The sequence below is a fragment of the Nicotiana tomentosiformis genome, chromosome 6, assembly GCF_000390325.3.
Source record: "Nicotiana tomentosiformis chromosome 6, ASM39032v3, whole genome shotgun sequence".
NCBI lineage: Eukaryota > Viridiplantae > Streptophyta > Magnoliopsida > Solanales > Solanaceae > Nicotiana > Nicotiana tomentosiformis.
In genome coordinates, this window is record NC_090817.1 from 56,010,386 (window position 1) to 56,035,490 (window position 25,105).

General features: G+C 37.2%; 1 protein-coding gene and 1 long non-coding RNA gene across 2 annotated transcripts in view; both read left to right on the plus strand.

The window, feature by feature from the left end:
* Positions 1-9,435: 9,435 nt before the first annotated feature.
* Positions 9,436-25,105, plus strand: part of LOC104106235 ((+)-neomenthol dehydrogenase) — a 46,142-nt gene continuing 30,472 nt past the window's right edge. Inside the window, exons 1-3 of the mRNA XM_009614733.4 lie at positions 9,436-9,619; positions 9,811-10,069; positions 12,588-12,770. Of these exons, the coding sequence (XP_009613028.1) occupies positions 9,564-9,619; positions 9,811-10,069; positions 12,588-12,770 (498 nt within the window). The 5' untranslated portion in view covers positions 9,436-9,563. The remainder of the gene's footprint in view (positions 9,620-9,810; positions 10,070-12,587; positions 12,771-25,105) is intronic.
* Positions 11,327-11,996, plus strand: LOC117279190 (uncharacterized). The gene is made up of 2 exons (XR_004509608.2): positions 11,327-11,620; positions 11,780-11,996. It is a non-coding gene; the product is annotated as an uncharacterized lncRNA (long non-coding RNA).

Consider the following 25,105-nt stretch of genomic DNA (forward strand, 5'->3'; position numbering starts at 1 on the left):
TAAACCAAAGAGTCACCATTAGATTTTGAATCTCTTTTCACTTGCTGCCACGTGGGAGGCCTTTTAGGCTCATCCATATCCATAATTTTCAATTACATTGTTAATCTCCCACCAAAAATTTATAATTAACCAATTATCCGCATCATTAAGAATTATCTCAAATTACTTAAAATACTACTCAGTTTTAACACACTTTATATAGCTTTCTATCATGGTCATGTGGTACCTTGTATGGCACTAGCCCATAAATATGGGGTATTATAGCTTGGACCGTATTTTATCACAAAATGTCAAACTTCGACGAAACTCATTTCTTCGATTCGCTTACCCTCTCACCTTTATTAATTTACTTATCACTTGTTTGAAATAGCATAATACTTATAACCTCAAAATAATCTCATTCCCGAGCTTACGTCGATTAACTTACGACGAAACTCTAACGTACGAAAATGCGGGATGTAACATCTTATTTTCGAGCTTTCATTAATTTACTTATGGCGTACTTTCACGTACGAAAACATGGGGTGTAACATCATTTCCCCCTTTGGAACATTCGTCATCGAATGTTGACTGATGCACTTATCATTATCATAACCTATAGCTCTTGCGAATACTTTAGTACTCTCCTTGCCATCTAGGCAATTGTTATGTGAATAAATCTAAAGGCCAGGGCATTCCCCCCTTTAGGCATCTTTCTCACACCACGACTTTTGGTCGGAATTCTTCCAATCTCGTAACTGTTGCTACCTTCTGTCATGCAGCCTGTAGGACTTTTTCCTTGTATGTGCGCCTATATGACTTTTCCCTCCAGCTTTTAGCCAATTTCTAGGCCTCACTTTGTGAACATATGCATAATTATGACAAGTTTCCCATTTGGGAACCTATATGTGTACTGATGTTCTTCACTCGGTACTTTGTTGAACTTACGAATATTGCTATATCTTATTTCATAGACCTGATTATCTATCTATATGATTTTACTGCATCTAGGTAGGTCATACTATACCATAACTCTTACTTCAATTTATCGCTACTGAGGTCTGCTACCAAACTCCAGTTTACTCTTGTTGCTTATCCTATATGTATAAATCTAAGTCCTGTAACGCTTCTCTTCATTATTGTTCATCTTAAGACTGATGGCCTAATCTCATCTCATACTTTGTAACTTTTATCCATCCATTGTTGATTGGCCTCAATGTTGATCTACAATCTACCACTACCAACTTGAAACTTCTTACATAATACATTGCTACTAGGGCTTACGTCTCATCGGGGGATATCTGAATTGACTTGCCTAATCCACCTAGGGGCGATACTATACTTTACTTCAATAACCATATTTCATAGCATCTCAACGTGATTCATCTTATGGGTGGGGGTATTCTAATCTCGTGTCGTCCATGAAATCCTCTTTTTTCCCTTCAAATCATCACTCAATCGAAGGCCCAAATGTCATCCTTTATCTATCACAATTACACCCTCATTCTATTACCAGGGCAGCATTCCATCTCTTCTAAATGCTATTAGTTTTAGACTCCTTTGAGTTTATTCAGCCTATACTGAGCTTTCTATAACTTAGAGAAACCATTAGCTCTCTTATTTTCATGAGCTTAATCCTGAGGACTTATCCATTCTCGTCACCTTCTCACTCGCTCTTTCTTATCCTTACTCCTATCTTCCATAAACCTTGTCGTTTTACCATACTTTAGCTTGTGACCTACATATATCTATTTATATTACACGCAACCTTCCTTCAACTTACTTGCACCATAAATTTCCTTGTGTTATTTTGGAATATCAAGCGAGACATCACATCGTTTCTAACTCTTCTTTACTCTCTTAACTAGAACTCTCAGTACCTAGAAACTATGGGCTAGAAGATATGCCACTAACGATGCCGCTATCATTCCTGGATACTGAATCCCAGCGCTTCTAGCCTTCTATCTGAACTATTTGAGTATTCATAACCTTCTGCATTTGAATATCTCATACGTTGTTCACCTTTACCTTACTCACCTTAAAATCTCGCATCACATCTGCTATCTCTTTCATGACCTCCCTTCCACATAGGTATAATTCACATCCATAACTTGAAACTCTATTATAATACTTGCACCTCTGGTGTATACACAATCCGGTGGGAGCTTCATACTAACTTCTTATGAGACTGGTACTCTTCTAACTAGCTTTCTCGTATAGCCGTTATAGAATATGGTTGTTGTACTATCTCTCTTGTATCTATGATACTAAGAGTAATTCTGCAATGTTTTCAATCACGATTTCTATAATTTTCTAGGTCCAATAATCAGACTCCTGATTTACTTGGTTGATGTAACTCTTTAGTTTCCTATTCCCTCTGATCAGCCTTTATGTAGGCTTAAGCTATCTTCCGATCTGTGGCTCATGGTATTAGTTATTACTTTATCCTTTCATGGACGCTATGAAATATTCATGATACAATCTTCTAACAATTCAATCCTTTGTCTATGACCTGGACTCAATTCTTTCTTTTAACTTATACCAGAGTCTTCTACGGTTGTATGATTGTCAATATATATGCTGCATGGATAATACTCTGAAATCTTAAGTGTGTTCATAACGTAACTAACTCTGGATCATTGCTCGAATAATTCCTTTCATTCCTTCTCAGCTTTCTTTAAATGTAAGAAATTACTTTTCCTGGTTGTTCTGCCACTTGCTGCATGGATACTTAGCTCATCTTAGTGCCCACACATATTGGAATTCCATACAACCCATATGATCTTGAATATCACCTTTTGATATTTTTTCTTCTTCCCGTTCATTAGCCACGATAGGTGCCACTTTCTTATAGAGTGCATACAATGTTGTTGTGAGACTGCTATTACAAGACCATTTCTTCTTCAAGTTACTATGCTTAGGTTGAAGCCTTCTTCCATATTTCCTCAGCTAGTCTTCCGTTGTAGTACTCTTGTAAAGCTACGAGCTTATTACATCGTATACCCGATGTAATTTTTGATGTTCATACTCACCTATAATTATCCTTAGTTACTTACCTCCACACTCATATGCTCGTAGAGTTGCATTTGAACTGATGTTTTTACTGTCTTCCCAGTGGGACTCTCTTTTATTTCCGTAATACTCATATGTTACCTTTAACTACCCCAACTCCTATCTAAATATTTCTCAAGGGTCATGATTTCATATCTGCGAGACTGAATTTCCTATGTTGGGTTTTACTATATTTATCTTGCATGATCTGCTGATGTGTTTGTATCCTCTTATCTAGACATAACTAGGCTCTTCCTGAATCAACTACTAACTACTTATTGGCCCATTATCATATCAATATTCCGCGTAATCTTTCTTGGATTATTTCCTTTATCTTAACTTATGTCTCGTACTGGCTCCTTATTTATCAATAACATCTCGGGCAGGAACCCTTTTTTTCTCTCCTTGACATCGTGTTTGCATAATATTCTGGAATCGTAGCATATTTGTGGGATTTGAATAAGTGCAATCTCATTCGTTTCTCATTTTTATCGCATTCTTCCTTTACCATTACATAGTTACTAGAACCACTTAATCCTGACTTAATGTCACATCACTCCATATTCCCCCCTTTAGGGGAGTACTAAGATTTAGTGCTACGATGATCTACGTATTGTTGTTTTACCTCTTCATCTTTGGCGTCTTTTCACATCATCGATGACCCTTACTCGCCTTGCGATAATCCTTCTGTACCAAGGATAACAAAATTCCTTACTCACGAGGGTGACACCTAGTCTGACTGGCACACATAGTCCCCTAAGCTTAACTTTGCTCACATTGCTTGCTTTAGGGAAGCGTCTTCCTGAATGACCTTTAAAGGTTCTGTCATCCATTCTATTATTTCCAGAACGCAATCTCTAAAATTCTCATGATGCCGACTATTATCAAATCACTCAATCCCTAATTCATGTTTAGTTTATCTTGTTCATCAACCCATACTGATTTCTATTATTGTGGAGTCTAACTTTTCCTTCTGGTAATCACGTTAGAGTCACAAACTTATTTCTCGAAATGAGGATATGACTTTATGGCCTATACTCTTTTGTTATCTCAAGGCCTGTCACCTCTCATCTTTTCCTTCCCTTGACTATAGATTCTGTAATACTGTCATTTGTTTTATCTACCGTTGTCGTCCATGTATCACATCTTACACATAATGCTTCATTATCTCTCTTCTTATTTCCCTGCTAATATTTTTGTCTATCAATTTATTTTGAAAACTTCAACAAGACATTCTTTCGCTTTTAGCTCCCCTTGCTCCATCCACTAGCTCTTTGTGTTGCCTAACCTTCTGTCTCTACTAGGGACGGGAGCCATACTAAGATAATATTTATCATTCTAGGATTCCCACTGCCTATTTTCTGAATTTTTTTGAACATTCTAGTATTTATATCTGACTATATAATTCTAGAGTGCACTATGTGGGTGTCTCACAAGGAGATCTATTACCACGTTTGCACTGTCCTTTGGAAATGTCAACTAACACTAATAATCCATCCACAATTTTGGGTTACACTAACCCCAGCCGAATCCTGATATCCTATCTTTCTCTTAAGCCATATATGTTAGCTCCCATAGGGCATAACTGAGATCGGTACAGCCAATTGTACATACATCTGTTACTGTTGAAGGCAACCCAAAATACTTATATTTTTCTGCCTGAATTGTAATACTGATAATCTTCATTAACCGGGTACCTCGTACCCTTCTTTATCTTGCTTCTTTTACTTATTGAAACTTGTATCTACCTTCAAATTCTCTTTTTCTTTTTACCATATGGGTGGATAGATATTCATATCTTAGGGCGCCTTATCAAGAAGCTTACATATTTTAGTACACACATGGTCTGCTAAAGACCTCACATTTACTCATCATAAGCATGATGCAAAATCGAGTTCCTCTGACTCAACTCTTCCACAGCTATATCTCTTACCAACCGTCTTTCTAGATGTAGGCATCATTGTATTATGAATAAAATAGAGTTTAGGAAATTGAGTTCTTCCAACTGAGCTCTACCACACGATCTAGAGTAAGAAGAAAGAGTAACAGTCCTAAATGCCGTGTAGCCTCTTGCTTATAAGTGTGGTGCACAATACACCCATAAACAAGACTCTACTAGACACAACTTGTAGACTCCCTATGACAGAACTGCTCTGATACCACTTTTGTCACGACCCAAACCGATGGACCGCGACGGGCACCCGGTACCTTACTCAATCGAGTACCAACGTAACGTATCTTTTCATATCATACTATTATAGGTAAATGAGACGTTTCACTTGCTGCCATGTGGGAGGCCTTTTAGGCTCATCCATATCCATAATTTCCAATTACATTGTTAATCTCCCACCAAAAATCTATAATTAACCAATTATCCACATAATTATGAATTATCTCAAATTACTTAAAATACTACTCACTTTTAATACACTTGATATACCTTACTATCATGGTCATGTGGTACCTTGTATGGCACTAGTCCATAAATACAGGGTATTATAGCTTGGACCGTATTTTATCATAAAATGCCAAACTTCGACGAAACTCATTTCTTCGATTCGCTTACCCTCTCACCTTCACGAATTTACTTTTCACTTGTTTGAAATAGCATAATACTTATAATCTCAAAATAATCTCATTCTCGAGCTTACGTCGATTAACTTACGACGAAACTCTAACGGTTGAAAATGCGGGATGTAACATCCCATTTTCGAACTTTCATCAATTTACTTATGGCGTAGTTTCACGTACGAAAATATGGGGTGTAACAATAATGATACTACGAGACAGAAGATTTGGTAGCCATGATAGCTCTGGACTGCGGCTTGATTTGAAAGATTTGAAGGATTGGAGTTCCACTGATCGTTTTTGAGTTTGAGTTCGGATCCTTGGCCAGCTTATGAGTTTGTTGTCTCTTATAGTATTGTAGCTTGGTTTGCTGCTTAGAAGAAGTTTCACATCGCGATGTATGTTCCTGCAAAAATAAAATACACACATACCCATATATTGTAATGCAGATATGTTAAGATGTGATGTAAATGATGCAGGAATGATGGTGCCTGGATGCCGGCTAACCGCTATTTGAGATTGGGACGACGAGATACTTGAATTTGACTCGATTGTTAGCCGAGCTATGTACTGTTCCGTAGCTGTCGGAGCATTAAGTCTCCTCACATTAGGAGTATCCTCATGCGATGGAAGTAGTTGACTTGTAATGTAGAATGTATCTTCACGTGATGGGAGTAGTTGCATTGAAATGTAAAATGTATCTCCGTGTGATGGGAGTAGTTGCATTGAAATGTAAAGTATCTCTGCACGATGGGAGTTTCTGACTTGAAAATGTAATCATGCCTGTAAGCTGCGTGAGCAAAACGTCAAAACATTCAAGATAACATAAAGAAATAAGGAGCATGCCCAAGAGATATAACCGCTACAGCTGCTAGAAGAAGTAGTTAAAGACATAAACTACAATTAAAAAATAAAAGTAGTGGGTCTTCTCCAATTTTCATCACAACATTCCTAAAAAGGTAAAATATTACAGCTACAACAGCTAGGAATTACAAAAGTTGACCTAAAAAGTATTTTTCGTCTATTTATAGTGTCCAAAATTTCGCTGGCAGAAATACCCTTCGAGAGGTTCTGCGGCCGTACAGTTCCATGTGCGGACCCCACTTTTCTTCTGCTCTTGCATTAAGAGGAAATCTGCGGCCGCATAATTGTCTCTGCGGCTGCACTTCAACTTCTGCGACCGCACAATTTGGTTGCGGACCACAATTTCAAGAGGCTTCACACTTGGCCTTCTGCACCTTCTCTAAACTTATCAAACTTTGTCAGTACGACCAACTTTTGCGGTCGCACAATTTGGTGTGCGGACCACGCTTCTGCTAAAATCCTGTGAGGCTTCAAGGGATCTTCTGCGGACCGCATAATTATCTGTGGTCGCAGAATTACTTCTGCGGACCGCACTTCTGCTTGCATTTCTCCTTTTTGCCTTGTTGAGATGGAATACTCATTTTTGAGTTAGATTTCTTCATTAAGCTCCAATCCTCCAACATGCATGTAATTCAAACAATTTTATTAGATTTGAAAATAAAAATTACTACTTTCGAACTAAAACTAAAACAAGAAGGTGCTAATAAATGGTTAAAATCCACATTTATCATGCACGCAATTAATAATAAATGAAGTTGTTGGAGATCTCGAAACACTTAAATTAAGGTTAGTATTCAAAATGACCTATCGGATCGTCACAATCTCTCTATTTATTTTAGGACGTTCAGGAATTTAAATTATTCAGTTTAAACTCTTAATTTTACTTTGATCTAATGTTTCTTTGTTAAACTAACTTTCATCCACCACTTAAACATTTATTTTAAGCATCACTGGTTTCACACGCGTAAACTCCGTTTAGCCTAGTATGTCATATGAAAAGGATGGAGTGAATAAAAGACCGAAAACGACTGTACCCTTAAGACAAATTCTGTTACAAGTTATTGTATTATAACCAACTTTGTAATCACTTCAAAACCTCAAAAGGGGCTTACTTAGAGAGTATAAGACAAACTGTTATCGGTTGATTTGACAGTGGAGTTGATCATGACAATATATAGCTAAAAAGGACAAGAAAATAATTGAAAGCATAAAAGAGAAATAAATGATTTACTCCATCCGTTTTAATTTATGAGAACCTATTTCTTTTTTAATTCGTACAAAAAAGAATGACATATTTTTCTATTTGAAAACAATTTACCTTTATCAATGATTTATAGCCACATAAAATATATGTGCTTTATTTTACACCACAAGTTCAAAAGTCTTCTCTCTTTTTTTAAATTTCATGTTCAGTCAAATGAGTTCAACGTAAATTGAAACGAAAATATAACGGAGGGTATCTTTCCCGGGAAATGATGCAAGGAGCAGTTACTTTAATTTGTGACATGAGTAGAAAAGTTTCTATTTTCGTGCATTTAGTAATACCGTGGGAAGGCTGTGAACAGTGATGCACATGTAGTCTAGAAGTCATTAATTTGCCTAACCTCTAAGAATTTGGACCATAGTGCAACTTTCAAGTATTACATACTTTTAAATTTGGAAAATGGTCAAATATATTTCTTTACTTTGGTATATTATTCACATATATCCTCTGTTATACTATCGAGATATATCTATTTTTATCGTTAGCCAAACTTTTTAAAAATACCCTTCACCTACCGGAAAGCCACCAAATTAAAAAAAAATATTTTTTTAAAAACTCATTAATAACCCGTTAAACTTTTTTCATTTGCTGCACTTCTTCCTCACATATTAGTCATCTGCTTCGTAGTTACTTGTTGAACTCAAGAAGTGAAAGATATAAAAATACTGACAACTATATATTCATTTATATATTGAGTCCCGATTCTTTTAATTTCCTTATTGTATGTTTATTATATTCAACCTTTTCCATTTTTTTTCTTCTAGCTTCTCTCTCTCTTTTTTCTACCATGTCGAACTGTACCGAGTATTCATCATGATTTTCTTTCTAACATGACTTAGAATCTTTATAGCATCTTATTAGGTTAACATTTCTGAAGTCTTAAGGCAGCAACCGAAGTATTTCTTCCTCCAACAGTGAGCCTTTGTTGATGAGTATTCACGCACCACAATTTTCTTATTATACTTTAAGCATTTGGGCAACAAGTAATTATCGCCAAATCACGCCTAAAGTTAGATTTCAAACTATGGGATGTGATACTCATAATTCTTAGTAACAACTGAACTTATAATGAACAAAAATTTAAAAATAATTAGAGGAGATTCAATTTAATATCAAGCTACAGTCTACGAAGTTCATCAAGAAAAAAAAGAAAGCATACCAATAAGTTGGAAAGCAACTTAACAATCTAAGTACACTAACTTCATGTATTAACCAAACACAAGTATTATTAAAGTATATATCAGTTGTTACCAACACACAAACCAACTGTCAAGTGTGTATTACATTAGACAAAGAGATGCCATATTATAATCACACACAAAAAATAATCAAAAGTGATAACATGACATCCTAATGCCACCATGAACAACTAATAATCAAAAATATAGGTTCTTACTAATTCTACTTCACCATCATTCTCGGTCTCTCTCTAAATAAATAAAATATATTAAGACGTCGCATAAATTTCGGTTTTGAATTTTTAAATGATGGGTTTAACGGGTATAGGTAATGAATTTTTTTAAATGATTATTTTATTAATTTGGTGCCTTTCCGTTAGGTGAAGGGTATTAGGTGAAGGGTACTTTTAAAAAGTTTGGCTAACTATAAGGGTAGATATGTCCCGATAGTACAACGGAGGTAGATGAACAATATACTAATTTGCCCCTTTTCCCTTTAAATATTTATCATCCTCGTGTATTTGTTTACTCATACCACGCTGTGTGCAATTCAAAAAATAAATAAATAAACTAAAATAAAATAAAGAATCTATGCATGCTCCCTTTTACCTATATATACATATAGAGTTATTCTCTCTTCTTCTCCCCCTTGCACTGCAATGGCATCAAGACAATCAGAACTATCTTCTTCATGTTCCACCCTTCTTAAATCCAGGTAAAAACATTCATTGCTTGTTCCAAATATCTACTCCAATCTAAATAATTTATCGTTACACATATATAACTACGTTTCAACATCTAACTTTTCCATTAATATATAAGAGATGTTTCTTCCTTTTTTTTTCTTTAGATAAATGTATGAGTGTAAGAAATATATCTATTGAGTTTTGTTTGTGAAAAATGTAGATGGTGGTCGAAAGAGACAGTGGCAATAGTGACAGGATCAAACAAGGGCATAGGTTTTGCCTTAGTAAAAAGAATGGCAGAATTGGGATTAACAGTGGTTTTAACTGCAAGAGACAATACAAGAGGAATGGAGGCAGTTGAGTCTCTAAGGAAATTAGGCCTATCTATCTATTATCACCAGCTTGATGTGTCAGATACTTCCTCCATTAAAACATTTGCTTCATGGTTTGCCAAGAATTTCACTGGCTTAGATATATTGGTGAGTTTCAAAAACTTCTTTATTTCATCTGTATTCTAATTTTTTCTTTTTTCTTTTTATATTTCACATTAGTTTTAAGTAGTTAAATATCATTGCTGTCCTATTGTCTTTTTCTTTGGCATCTTTTGAAAACTGAAGTTAATATATAAGTCATTAGATTTTGAGTGCTTTCACTCAATTAATATATCAATGGCGAACGATTATGACAAATAAAGTATTACTATAACAAATTTAATTTATTTAAACCGTTTTCTATCAAAAGAATTTAGTCTATTGTGCGCGTCTTTACTATCGATGGTTAGTAATTGGTAGTTACCTGTTGTTTTTGGCAAATAAGGTTTCTTTCACGCAGAGTAACTTAAGAAAATTACAAAAATGTGACAGTTTTTGGAAGTAGTGTTTTATTTTTTACTGCTGTTTGGACCATAAACAGAACTTTAAGGTCAAAAGTTAATAGTGTTTCCCATAGGGTAAGCGAGGACAGTATTTATTAAAATTAAAATTCTATCCATGAGAAAAGCTGAATAATTCAAGACCATCCACTTTAAAAGATTTTATTTTGGGTTAAAAGGGATGTTATATCACTAAGTAGCATAACAAGAATCGTTCAAGGATGTCCCATTAGGATCAAGTCCATGGGAAGTAGAGATACTAGAACTTTGAGGGCTATGGCCAAATACTCAAGTTAGTTCATATTTACAATTTGATTCTACATATCTGAAAAGTTACTTCTTTTCCGGTTATGCACCAAAAAAGGTTATTAAAGAACCTACAACTCGGTCTAATAGAATAATGACAAACAGAAACAGAAGTTGAACCATATATAAACACAAGTTTTAAGTTTCGTGAGGTCACGGCATGTTTCTTGATTTTTGTAATAGACAAAAGTATTTAATGTTCTTCAGTATTCACTTTGATTTATCCAAAGTCAGTACCACACTAAGAAGAAATTATGGTGGTGTGTGTTTTATAAGTCGTGAATAAAACAATTGTTCCTTTCCTTCCATTTTATAAGGTTGGATAGCTTAATAAATCTCCACAAATATAAAATAAATATATAGCATTTCAAAATACCTAAGCATCTACTGGGCAGGTCTTAATATTTGCATATAAATTGCTATTAGAATACACTATACATCAATCATGGCAAACTCGGAATGTTAAAATTGAAATTTTTTAAATATACAAATATGTCAATTTTTTTTATTGAACTTATAAAAAGGAGTGGCATATAAAATGAAATGAGAGAATAAGAACTAATATGTAGTTAGTATAAATAAGGTGAAATTAAATTGTTTATTTTTTAGGAAATCAAAAACGAAAGTAAAAAAGTTATACTAATTCTAAGAAACCAAATTCATGACTGATATTCCAAAAACAAATTTAAAATCGTATACAACTTAACTTGATGGTTATTCTATTTCAAAGAAGTTGTTTCAAAATCACACCCAAAAGAAAATCCAAAAGAAGCCTAAAACTGCATGATGAAAAGTAGACCAATCTTTGCCTTACAAGACAACCAGTTTATAAAAGAATGAGTGGCGATCGAAGGTTTATTATACGTTTGCCTTTTGGACTATTCACTTGTCAAAGCGGAACGGATAGATGATAATGCAAAGTTTGAGTGTTTGACCGTATGAGAAACTCTTCTGTGGTCAGAGTCAGAGTACTCAAACTCAATAACATATCACCATCAATTTTAAGGAAAAGAAACCGAGACAGGCTGTGGCCTGTGAGTTACCCATCAATTTTATCCAAATAAATTTTTGGTGGCATATATTTATAAGGTGAAATACCTATATATCTGTTTTGTTACACATGAACTTTGGGATTCATAAGTTTAATGAACTCGATAAATGTCATTAGTTATCGTTTATATAAATTCATAATGTTAGCAAAATTTTGGCCAAATATTCAAGATTGAAAAGGGAGTAAATAATGATAACTGCTGCTATTTGTTGACTAGAATATATAATAAATATTTGCAGATATTTGTGAAGAAATGTTCTTTTCTTTCATAATTTATTAGTCATATGGGGATGCGAATGAATTAACCCAGCCCACTAGGCACATGGTTAGATTTGTAAGACGTGAATCCGCACATGGTGGACATTTTTATTAATGTGAGTGCGGGGCGCATTGCAGATGATAGATATATTTGGTTTTCCCTTTTTCTTTTGTTTACTTTCTCTTCTTCTTTTTTTTTCCTTTTCATACATGCCTTCAAGTAATGTCCCATCTCATAGGGTGAATGATGTAGAATCTTGGCATCAGTTACTAAATCCTTGCTTTTGAAAGTGAAATGTCACATGCACCAATATAACCTAGAGATTAAGCTAATGTTAGTTAAATAACTAATATTTCATTTTACTACTTCGAAAATGATCGATGAACATCCAATAATTCAGGAAAGGAGAAGAATAAACAATCTCACTTAGATAAATATAATGTATCTTGTTGAAGTTTCCAGTTGATATATATTGACTTTTGATATAGTGTTAAATACTATTTATTTCAGGTAAATAATGCAGCTGTATCATTTAACGATATTCACGAGAACTCCGTGGAACATGCAGAGACGGTAATATCTACAAATTTTTATGGGCCCAAACGACTCATGGAAGAACTCTGGCCCATGTTTCGTTGTTCATCCACTGTCGCTCGAATTCTTAATGTTAGCTCCAGACTTGGGCTTCTTAGTGTAAGTAATTTTATCAATACAACCTCTCTCTTTTTCCTAATTCGCCAATAAATAAATAAATAAAATCTGTGTTATGTGTGTATCTATACTAGATGAGGCACGGGCCCAACATTATGAATTCTTTAAAATTTACTTGGCTGGAAATCAACTACCATTTCCTGATGAGGTAGTTCGTACAAAAGTTATAAAGAAGCTAGAACTATTGAAAATACCATCTGGATAATTGCATACACTAAATTTTGCACTCTTGGGGTCTCGTCTAACATAATTGAGATCTCATATATGTTCGTTTCTCTCTCTTGATCAGGATAAGAAAATATTAAATCTCTCTCTGATCTACTTCCCAAGGACAGGGTGAGCATCTAGTTCATCCTTAATGCTTCTTCTGCTAGAACTTACCTTCTCCATTCTCTGCCATTAGCACACGCAAATTTATAATTTAAACTGCAACTACTATTTGAATAGTACATTCAACTGACGTATTATGACAATTTTAAATGAGATAGATTAACTGCACGCTTTCGGTGAAGAATGAAACCAAAAGAAGAGTCAGAAATTTTTTGGAATACCACTGAAAATTAATCAATTCTTCCTAAGTCAACTATGATGAAGTAGAAATCTAAAGGAATTTAGGCGAACTAAGTCCAAAGAAGATATAAAGTTTGTATTATTTTAGCTTGAAAGTGCATGTTTGGTATAGGTTGACAGAAAAGAACATAAAGACAGCGACAAGGAGACATAACGATAAATGGATAAAGAGTCTATATATTCTAGCACTTATAAAGACACTGTATGGAGAGCTCTAGATAGTTGAGTCACTTCCCTTCGGTCTGAGTTAATAGAATTAGTATCAACGACTTGTTACAACCCTGAGAAATTATAGTTATATCTAGAGCATAATTTCCTTGAGAAATGACTAATAGCAATATAGTTAAATCTAGAGCAGAGCTTTCAACATCTAATTCTCAACAATTCCTTTTCCTTTGTCAGGGTAGTCACATTGCTTGAAGTAGATTTAGGTTGGTTTGTCTCCGACAAAGGTATCATCAGTAGGTATAACATCAGATTTATCCTCAACTTGATCGATATATTTCCTCTTCTTTTCCTCCTTCATGCCCAAACCTCTAAATCAAAGTTTTTAGCAGATTCACCGTCGATTTGTCTCCTTTGGTAGTATCATCAGTAGGTATAATCCTCAAGCTTATGTGTTTCCCCTTTTCTTTTTTTGATGTGTTTCCTTTTTCTTTCGAACAACTCATTGTCTTCTTTATCCTCCTCCTAGTAATATTTTAAATCAAAGCTTCTTAGGGGTATATATATTATTCAATAAGGGCTCTCTTTACCCTTAAAATTTGATAACAATTAAACTTATAATGTGGTTCTAAGGACATGTGATTTCACTTAATACCAATTGATAAATATGAAGATTAATAACAGAAATGAACTATAAAGTAAAGCAAATCAGTGTTAGAATGGAACTCAGCCCTCGAGTTTGGATACCCTCGAACTGGTTGATGCAAGAACAATTAAAATATAACAAGCTGATGACCAATAGTATAAACGAAAAAGAGAATTATATTGCTTTGATATCTGTGAACAATGTGTGTTACAAATGATTAGAATCCCTCTTTAAATAGTAGAGGAATTCCACTTATGGTATAATTCTAATTACAGAAGGAAATCTCATGATTAACTAATTAACCGTTTCTGATTTGATCCGTTCCGAGATTTACGCCATGATCCTCGACCAGTCACGGATATCTCGCCTTTATGTTATTGTGCTATCTTCGATCTTGCTCGATGTCTGTCTCATTTGGCTTCGATCGCTACTAGCCTCGATCTCGACAGATACCTCGATTTTGAACTCGGTACCTTATCCTCGTGATTTAGTCAGTTCTGTTACGAGGCCGTCCTTCGATGCAACCTCCCAGTCTCGGTCAAATAGTAAAATCGGATGGGCCCGATTTTAACCATATACAGATAGTCCCCTCATTTTTTGGAGTGAAGTGACAAGAAACGAATTGAGCCTTTGATTTTCTACCTCGACCTGTCATGACGTCATCCTCGTGACGTAAGCGACGGGAGTGACGAAACGTCCCTTCGGTACAGTTACCCAAGTCATTAATGAGTGTCAGTTGGTGTTCGGCCACTAGTGCCTTTGAACTGTCGTCGTGAATCCAATAAATAGACCCCTTTCTCATTGATTCAAACTTTACTTTCACTTCCTTCTAATCTCCAAAACGTTTTACATCTCTTAAGTTCATCCCTTCTACAAATTTTCAGGTCTTGCTGTTAATCCTTTCTCAAATGTCAAGTCCTATTATCTTCCTTTTCTTCAAACTTACACAAAAATGGCAAAAACATCGAAAACGGTACCACAAAAAGAAGCTCCTTCATCTTCTCAAACGGCCGGCAGGAAAATGCCAGTGGAACCCCGTCTTAAGGAATGCATTCCTGGGGGTGCGCGCTAAACTCCGATTTCAAGACCGATAAAGCCTCGTCGATTCCTGGTCGATGCGAGCCAATGTCGATGTATATATGCTCGATAACTGAGAAATACCTTAAGCAGGTAAAGAAAGACTGCAACTGGGAGGGCAAAAAGGTGGTGATCCCGACCCCCGAAGAAGACATCACCACCCATGTGGAAGGGTTTCTAAGTGTTTACACTTACCCTTTCACGCTAGGCCACCTTGACCCCATCATCGTTGATTTTTGCCGTCAATATCAAATAACCCTAGGCCAAATCCATCCTTCCTTTTGGCGAATTATTATTCTGCACCGATTCTTCGTGAGCAAAGTTGAGGGGCTCCCTTTCACCCTCGATCACCTTGTTAGATTGTATAGCCCCCGCCTCTATCGCGGCGGGTTAATAAAATCCAATGTTGGGCTACCAAAGTGTTGTTCTCGAGCATAGACGAGGACAAGGATCGAGGCTGGATGGTTCGGTTCAATCGAGTGAGGACGTCCAACATAATCCCAACCGAGAAGATGCCATTTCCTGAGAAATGGAACCTGAATCGTAAGTACCGTCTCACTGTTAGCTTCCATGTATTATTTGTTCCTTTGTCTTTTCTTATTGATGTCTTTTTCCATGATGTAGCGGTCGCTTCGATGCCCTGTGCGATTCCTGGTCTCGAGAGCTGGGTTCAGAACCTGGCCTCGACCTCTACATACGTCGAGCGCTCATGGCGCGATTTAGTAAAGGGCCGATGGGAGGCCAAAAATCATGGTAAGCCCACTTTTTGTCTATTTGATGATTTGATTAAAATGCCCTTCTTCTACTTATTCAATTTCCTCGTGTACAGGCCTGGGCAAGGATGCGATCATGAGGCCCCCGTCTGGTGAGGAGGAGACTTCGACCCCGGTTCCGAAGCTGGCGAAGGATAAGAAGAGGAAAAGGACCTCAACCTCCGAGGATCCAAAGGCTAAGAAGAATCTGGTTCGTAAGCCGAAGAAAGACACCGTTGCCCTGCCTGTGGATGTGATTCAACGGCTAAGGGAGGAAGAAGAAGAAGAAGATGAAGATGATGGCTTGGAACTGGTGGCCCGAGTGAAGAAAACCATCGAGGCCCCAAAGGCCGCTGAGTCGGTGGTGGTTGAGGAGATTCCGCCTCGAGTCAAGGGGATCTTGGAAAAGGACTCGGGCAAACTCTCCGAGTCATCGATATCATACTTAGTTTATTTCTTCTCTTCCTGTCTAATTTCCTTTCTTTTTTTCGTATATGCTTTGGCACTCCATCAGGAGGCATTTTCAAAGTCCCGAGCAGAGCTGAGCCGATGTAAGGCCGACCTCCAAGGGTTCACAGAGGAGAGAAATGCCCTTAAACTTCTCAGTGGGCAAAAAGAATAGGAGATCAAGGACCTCCGAGCCGAGTTGGCCAAGGCTCACAAAGATCAGACCGACCTGATCGAGCAGGACATGAAAATCTTAAAAGCTCATGGGCTCGATTCGGGAACGGTGGCTAACATTTCAATCTCACAGCTGCAGCAGAAGGTCGAGAGGATCGAGCAGTTCCGCGAGGAGGTCAACATGATGAAGGCGGAGACCTTGGGGTGGAAAGAAAGTATGGACCGCTTTGCTGCTGAAAAAGAGGCTGCTCGAGCCCAATTGTCATTGGTCGAAAGTCAGCTTTGAGGTATGAAGGAGAAGAGCTCAGCTCAGGCAAAGAAAATAGAGGAGCTCGAGGCTCGGTTGGCTTTCGAACTTGCAAAGGCCAAATCTGAAACCGAAAAGGCAAAGGCCGAGGCAGATACGATCGTGGTCGTCTACCGGGATGATGCTGAAGCCGCTCATGTCCAAGCGAGAGAGGCAGCCGAGATCGCTCAAACTCGAGCACATTGGATTGCTGAACTCGCCAAATGCCAATCTCGGAGGGAAACCCTCGAGGAGATCCATGCTCAAGGTTTCGATCTTACCGACGAGATAATAAAGGCTAAAGAGCATGAAGCTGATGCTAGAGTGCTGGCCTCTTCCGATGATGATGATGATGATGGCAGCAAGAGCAGGTCCGAGAATGGGGAGGAACTCGATAGTGGAGAAGCTGCCCCTGAGGAAAATTAGGAATCTTAGGTTTTTTCTTTTTTGATTTTTTGTGTGGGACCCTGATCGATCCTTGTAAATATTTTCGTATATATAAAAGATCATTTTTCTCTTTGACTTATCTTTATTCTATTTCCTGCCTCGTGAAAATTTTATTTCATTCATGCCTTCATGCCTTTTGGAGATTTTGCTCACAAGTTTGGGACTTTAGGCAACTAGACCGAAGTTGGACCAGTGTAGTCTTTAAAATCGAGTGAGTACTTGCTCGAACTCGAAGTAGAGTGACCCTTAGGTTTTAGTTGAGTAAGGACGATTTCTCGAACTCAAAAAATAAAATGGCCCTTAGGCTCATGAATTAGGCCAATATGGCCTCAAAAGAATGGCTTTTCCCCTTTTTCAGCTTGAAAAATTAATCATAAATATTTGTCATGCCTTAGCAAGAGATAAATTTATACCCATTAGGTTTTTCGAGGATTGATGTTATCGAAATCCTTTGCTTTGTTATGCCTTAGCATAAAATTGTCCGGGAGTTCTAACAATTTCATACCCCTTAGGATTTTTCGAGGGTCGATATTATCGAGACCCTTATTAATTCAGCCGAGGGTTGCCTTTTTTAACCGGTTTATGTGAATATTTGAAGGCCTATTTTATAACGGATTTCGAACGTCTCCGAACCGTGTTAATTTGGCCGTAGCCTTTAGTTTGGGATTTGCCCCTTAGGCTTGTTTCCCTGCTATACTTCGAACTCATTTGAAGTGTCAGTCCCCGAGTGGGGTGGCCGTGGCCGTTGCCTATAAAATCGAGGATTGCCCTTTTAAGGTCTTATGATTTTGAGGTTTAGTAATTCGATCATGTCGATTTTTTAGACGGCAGTCCCCGAGTATAGAGTAAATTGTTTGAACTTCAGTTGTGATCGGCCCTTAAGCAAGTTTCCACAATAGATCATAAGTATGAAATTGTAAAGTATAAATTTCTCTAAGGCATGGAACCTCTGGTAAGGAAAAATACTTCTTTCAATAGATTATACATGCGTACATATTTTTCCATTAGGGCTCGAGTAATCTACATAGACACGGTTCATTTGACCGTTTGGTCCTTTACCTATCGAGACTCTATCGACACAAAGTATTTTCCTTGTAACTATCCGAGGGTGATGCCCCTCAGTATTCGAGGTTGATTGTAAAGGAGCCTTGGATACTGTTGAATTGCTTTAAGTTAGCACGAACAATGGTTTCCGCGTTAAAAACCTCGCCGGAAAAACCCATTTGGGGCAAATACCGATCTAAGGGAAAAAGAGTGCAAAGCGTGCTTTCAGACCTAAGGACTTTGGGTTTGAAGAATCCTTTGGTGTCTTCGATTAAACACCTGCAAAATGGTTAGTATAAAATATAAACAAAAATGGAGAAGGTCTGTCACGACCCAAATCAATGGGCCGCGACGGGCACCCGGTACCTTACTCAACCGAGTAATAACATAACGTATCTTTTCGTATCATACTATCAAAGATAACTGAGCCGCAGAGGCTGCCGTGAGATAGGTAGAATACAACATGTAATACCAACTTATACATAAGACATATGGGCCTATAAGACCAAAATAACCACTCGTACACTTAACATAGGCCGACAAGGCCATATAATCCTTTACGTACATGACATCTATCTATAAGCCTCTAAGAATACATAATTGTCATAAAGGTCGGGACAGAGCCCCGCCATATCAAACAATACACATCTAAATCATACTGACCAAAAAAGCAACTCCGGAGCAAATGGAGTACACCAACGTATTCCGTTGAGCTGATCGCCTACTTGGAGGAGTCTCGGCCTGTCTATCGAGACCAGCGGGCATGAAACGCAGCGTCCCCAGGTAAAAGGGATGTCAATACAAATAATGTATCGAGTATGTAAGGAATGAAAATAAGTAAATAATGGACATGAGAGAAACATGGAGTAAACGACTCGACATGTACGTCTGCATAGCTCTGTGAATCATTTCATTTTTTATAATGTCATGCATATACGTATAATTGTCATACCATGCATAGGTATATGCGTTCATAACATCATCAAGCCTCTGAGGGCATCCCATCATATCATTTCGGCCACTGTGGGCAAATCATCAACATATACCAGCTGATCAGGTGGTGGTGCGTATATAACGTCGTAACCTTTATATATATATATATATATGCGCCATCTGGTCATGGGTCAATGTACATGTATAAATGCATGAAATGCATAAGAAATACGTTAATAAGATTTCTCGGAATGTCATAAAAATAATATGCCTGTCGGATAAACTTTATCAAATACGTATTTTTCTGAAACCCGTGAATAGAAGATATAATAATAATTCACATGGTAAATCAAGAATATAGAAACCCCTAGTATTTCTATGAATGGAATCATTTATGGAAGTTGTGCATTTTGCTAGTTTTATTTGTATTAGTTGCATCATGCCAAAAAGAAAGAAGGGATAGCCTTAACATACCTGGACCGATTCTCTTGACAATTCCTCTAACTCACGTCGTTTGCGACGAAACACGTAACGACAAATCGAGGTAGGGAAAAATCCGTATGATATTCTGGAGAAAGATTGCACCGTACTCCCTTAGAATTTGTCAAATCTCATGTTCTTAAGACGCCATGAAATCTGGTTTGAAACTTATATATGTATCTCTTTTAACATGCCAAATCTCTCTTTAAATTGATATATGTTCTTAAGGTGCCAATCTCACGTTTTGAAGAAAATATTGAAGCAACTCACGTTGCTAAGATTATATGAAATTTGGTTGAATCTTTGTTGAACGTTGTCTAACACTTTGCTATAAGACCTCTCTATGACTTAGAGAGGTTTTATGCCTTAAATGGAGTGGGCCTCACATACTAATGACTAAGCCTTATAATCTTACTCAATTGTGCCACATTTCCATTATAACATAAGAGTCACTAAAAAAATAAAAAGGGGCTGCCACGTGAAAGACATTCCTTATCCACTAAACTAATTAATTAGTTAGTCTTCCACTAAAATTACTAATTACCTAATTATCCATATAATTAAGAATTATCTCAGATTACTTAAAATACTACTTACTTTTAATACACTTTATACACCTTACTATTATGGCCATGTGGTACCTTGTATGGTACTAGTCCATAAATATCGAATATTTTAGCTCGGACCGTATTTTATCCCAAAATGTCAAACTTCGACGAAATTCATTTTCTTCAATTTTCTTACCCTCTCACCTTCACGAATTTACTCATCACTTGTTTGAAATAGCATAATGCTTATAATCTCAATATAATCCCATTCCCGAACTTACGTCGATTAATTTAAAACGAAACTTTAACGTACGAAAATGCGGAATGTAACATCTAATTTCCGATCTTATATCAATTTACTTATGGCGTACTTCCACGTACTAAAACATGGGGTGTAACATCATTCCCCCCTTTGGTACATTCATCCTCGAATGTTGACTGATGTACTTATCATTTTCATGACTTATGTCTTCCGAATACTTTAGTACTCTTCTTTCCATCTAGGCAACTGTTCTGTGAATAATTTCAAAGGCCAGGGCATTCCCCCCTTAGGCCTCTTTCTCACACCACGACTTATGGTCGAAATCCTTCCAATCTCCTAACTGTTGCTACCTTCTATCATGCAGCCTGTACGACTTTTACTTTGTAAGTGCGCCTATGCGACTCTTCTCTCCTTTTTCCTCCAGCTTTTAGCCAATCTCTAGGCCTCACTTTGTAAACATATACAAAGCTTAATAAGATATCCCTCTGGGCATCTATAGGTATACTGAACTTCTTTGCTCGGTACTTTGTCGAGCTTACGAATATTGCTATATCTTATTTCATAGGCCCGGTTATCCATCCGCATGACTTTACTGCATCTAAGTAGGTCATACTATACCATAACTCTTACCTCGATTTGTCGTTACTGAGGTCTGCTACCAAACTCCAGGTTACTCTCTTTTCTTATCCCATATATATAAATCTAAGTCCTTTAATGCTTCCTCATTACTATTCATCTTAAGTATGACGACCTGGTCTCATCTCATAATGTTGAACCTTTATCCATCTATTGTTGATTCACCTTAATGTTGATCCATCATCTACCACTGATAACTTGACCTCTTATATAACACTGCCGCTAGGGCTCACGTCTCATCGGGGACATCTGGAGTAATTAGATTGATCCACCTAGGGGTGATACTATACTTCCATAACCGTACTTCATAGTATCCCAATGTGATTCACTTTACATGGGTGTTTTAATCTCGTATAATTCATGAAATCCTCTTCACGTCATTACTCAATCGAAGGCCCAAACGTCATCATTTATCTATCACAATCACACCCTCATTTTACTACCAGGGCAGCATTCCATCTCTTCTAAATGCTACTAGTCTTAGACTCCTTTGAGTTCATTCAGGCTATACTGAGCTTTCTATAACTTAGAGAAACCATCATCTCTCTTGTTTTCACGGGCTTAATCCCGAGGGCTTATCCATTTTCGTCACCTTCACATTTGCCCTTTCTTATCCTTACTCATGTCTTCCTAAAACCTTGTTGCTCTACCATACTTTAGCTTGCGACCTATACATATCCATTTCTACTACTCACAGCCTTCCTTCAACTTGCTTGCACCATAAATTTCCTTGTGTTATTCTGGAACATCAAGCGAGACATCATATCATCTCTAACTCTTCTTTTACTCTCTCAACTAGACCTCTCGATACCTAGAAACCATAGGCTGGAAGATATGCCACTGATGACGCAGATACCATTCTTGGATACTGAATCCCAGCGCTTCTAGCCTTCTATCTGAAGTATGGACTATTCACAACCTTCTGCACTTGAATATCTCGTACGTTGTTCACCTTTACCTTACTTACCTTAAAATATCGCCTCACATTCTTCTATCTCTTTCATAACCTTCCTTCCACACAGGTATAATTCACTTCCTCAACTTGAAGCTTTATTATAATACTTGCACCTCTGGTGCATTCACAATCTGGTGAGAGCTTCATAACGACTTTTTATGAGACTGGTACTCTTCTAACTGGCTTTCTTGTAGAGCCGTTATAGAATATGGTTGTTGTACTATCTCTCTATTACCTCTGATATTAAGAGTGATCCTGCAATATTCTCAATCAGGAGGTCTGTAATTTTCTGGGTCCAATAATTAGACTACTGATTTACTTCATTGATGTAACTCTTTACTTTCTTCTTCCTTCTGATCAGCCTTTAGGCTTAAGCTATCTTCCAATCTGTGGCTCATGGTATTAGTTATTACTTTAGCCTTTCACGGACGCTCTGGAATATCCGTGATACCATCATTTAACAATTCAATCATTTGTCTATTACCTGGACTCAATTTTTTTCTTTTAACTTATTCCGGAGTCTTCTACGGCTATATAATTGTTAACATATATGCGGCATGGATAATACTCTGAAATCTTAAGTGCGTTCATAACGTAACTAACTCTGGATCATTGATCGAATAATTCCTTTTGTTCCTTCTCAACTTTCTTTAAACGTAAGCTATTACTTCTCCTGGTCGTTCTGCCACTTGTTGCGTGCATACTTAGCTTATCTTAGTTCCCACTCATGCCGAAATTTTATGCAACTCATATGCTCTCGAATATTACTTTTGGTTTCATTTCCTGCTCATTAGCCATGATAGGTGCCACTTTCTTATGGGGTGCATACAATATTGTTGTGAGACTATTGTTACAAGACCATTTCCTCTTTAGGTCACTGCGCTTAGGTTGAAGCCTTCTTCCTTATTTCCTCAGCTAGTCTTTTGTTGTAGTACTTAGGGAAGACCCTCTGATTCTTGTAAAGCTGCAAGCTTATTACATCGTATACCCAATAAATTTTTTGATGTCCTTCCTCGCCTATAATTATCCGTAGTTACTTACCTCCATGGCCTTGTGCTTGTAGGGTTGCTTCTGAACTGATATTTTGACTGTCTTCCCAGTGCCACTCTCTTTTATTTCCGTAACACTCATGCAGTACCTTTAACTACCCCAACTCCTATCTGAATATTTCTCAAGGATCACAATGTCATAACTACGAGGCTGAATTCACTATATTAGGTTTTACTATGTTTATCTTGCACGATCTATTGATTTGTCTGTATCCTCATGTCTAGCCATAAATAGGCCCTTCCTGTATCAACTACTAACTTCTTGTTGGCCCATTCTCATATCAGTATTTCGCGTAATCTTTCTTGGGTCATTTCCTTTGTCTTAACTTACATCCTGCACATGCTCCTTATCTATCAATAACATCTCGGGAAGGAACTCTTACTTCCTTATCTTGCCATCGTGTTTGCATAATGTTCTGGAAAGGTAGCATATCAATAGGATTTGAATAAGTGCAATCTCATCCTTTTCTCATTTTTATCGCATTCTTCCTTTACTATTCCATAGTTACTAGAACCACTTAATTCTGACTTAATGCCACATCACTCCATATTCCCCCTTTAGGAGAGTACTAATAGTTGGAGCCACGACGATCTACCTATACATGTTTTACCTTTTCATCTTTGGCATCTTTCTAAATCATCGATGATCCTTACTTGCCTCACGGTGATCCTTCTGTACCAAGGATACCGAAATTCCTTACTCGTAGGGGTGACACTTAGTGTAACTGGTACATATTCCTTTTGTTCCTTCTCAGCTTTCTTTAAACGTAAGCTATTACTTCTCCTGGTTGTTCTGCCACTTGGTGCGTGCATACTTAGCTTATCTTAGTTCCCACGCATGCCGAAATTTTGTGCAACTCATATGCTCTCGAATATTACTTTTGGTTTCATTTCCTGCTCATTAGCCATGATAGGTGCCACTTTCTTATGGGGTGCATACAATATTGTTGTGAGACTATTGTTACAAGACCGTTTCCTCCTTAGGTCACTACACTTAGGTTGAAGCCTTCTTCCTTATTTCCTTAGCTAGTCTTTTATTGTAGTACTTAGGGAAGACCCTCTGATTCTTGTAAAGTTGCGAGCTTATTACATCGTATAACCAATAAAATTGTTGATGTCCTTCCTCGCCTATAATTATCCGTAGTTACTTACCTCCACGGCCTTGTGCTTGTAGGGTTGCTTCTGAACTGATATTTTGACTGTCTTCCCGGTGCCACTCTCTTTTATTTCCGTAACACTCATGCGGTACCTTTAACTACCCCAACTCCTATCTGAATATTTCTCAAGGATCACGATGTCATAACTGCGAGGCTGAATTCACTATATTAGGTTTTACTATGTTTATCTTGCATGATCTGTTGATTTGTCTGTATCCTCCTGTCTAGCCATAAATAGGTCCTTCCTGTATCAACTACTAACTACTTGTTGGCCCATTCTCATATCAGTATTCCGCATAATCTTTCTTGGGTCATTTCCTTTGTCTTAACTTACGTCCTGCACATGCTCCTTATCTATCAATAACATCTCGGGCAGAAACCCTTACTTCCTTATCTTGCCATCGTGTTTGCATAATGTTCTAGAAAGGTAGCATATCAATAGGATTTGAATAAGTGCAATCTCATCCTTTTCTCATTTTTATCGCATTCTTCCTTTACTATTCCATAGTTACTAGAACCACTTAATTCTAACTTAATGCCACATCACTCCATATTCCCCCTTTAGGAGAGTACTAATAGTTGGAGCCACGACGATCTACCTATACATGTTTTACCTTTTCATCTTTGGCATCTTTCCAAATCATCGATGATCCTTACTCACCTCGCGGTGATCCTTCTGTACCAAGGAT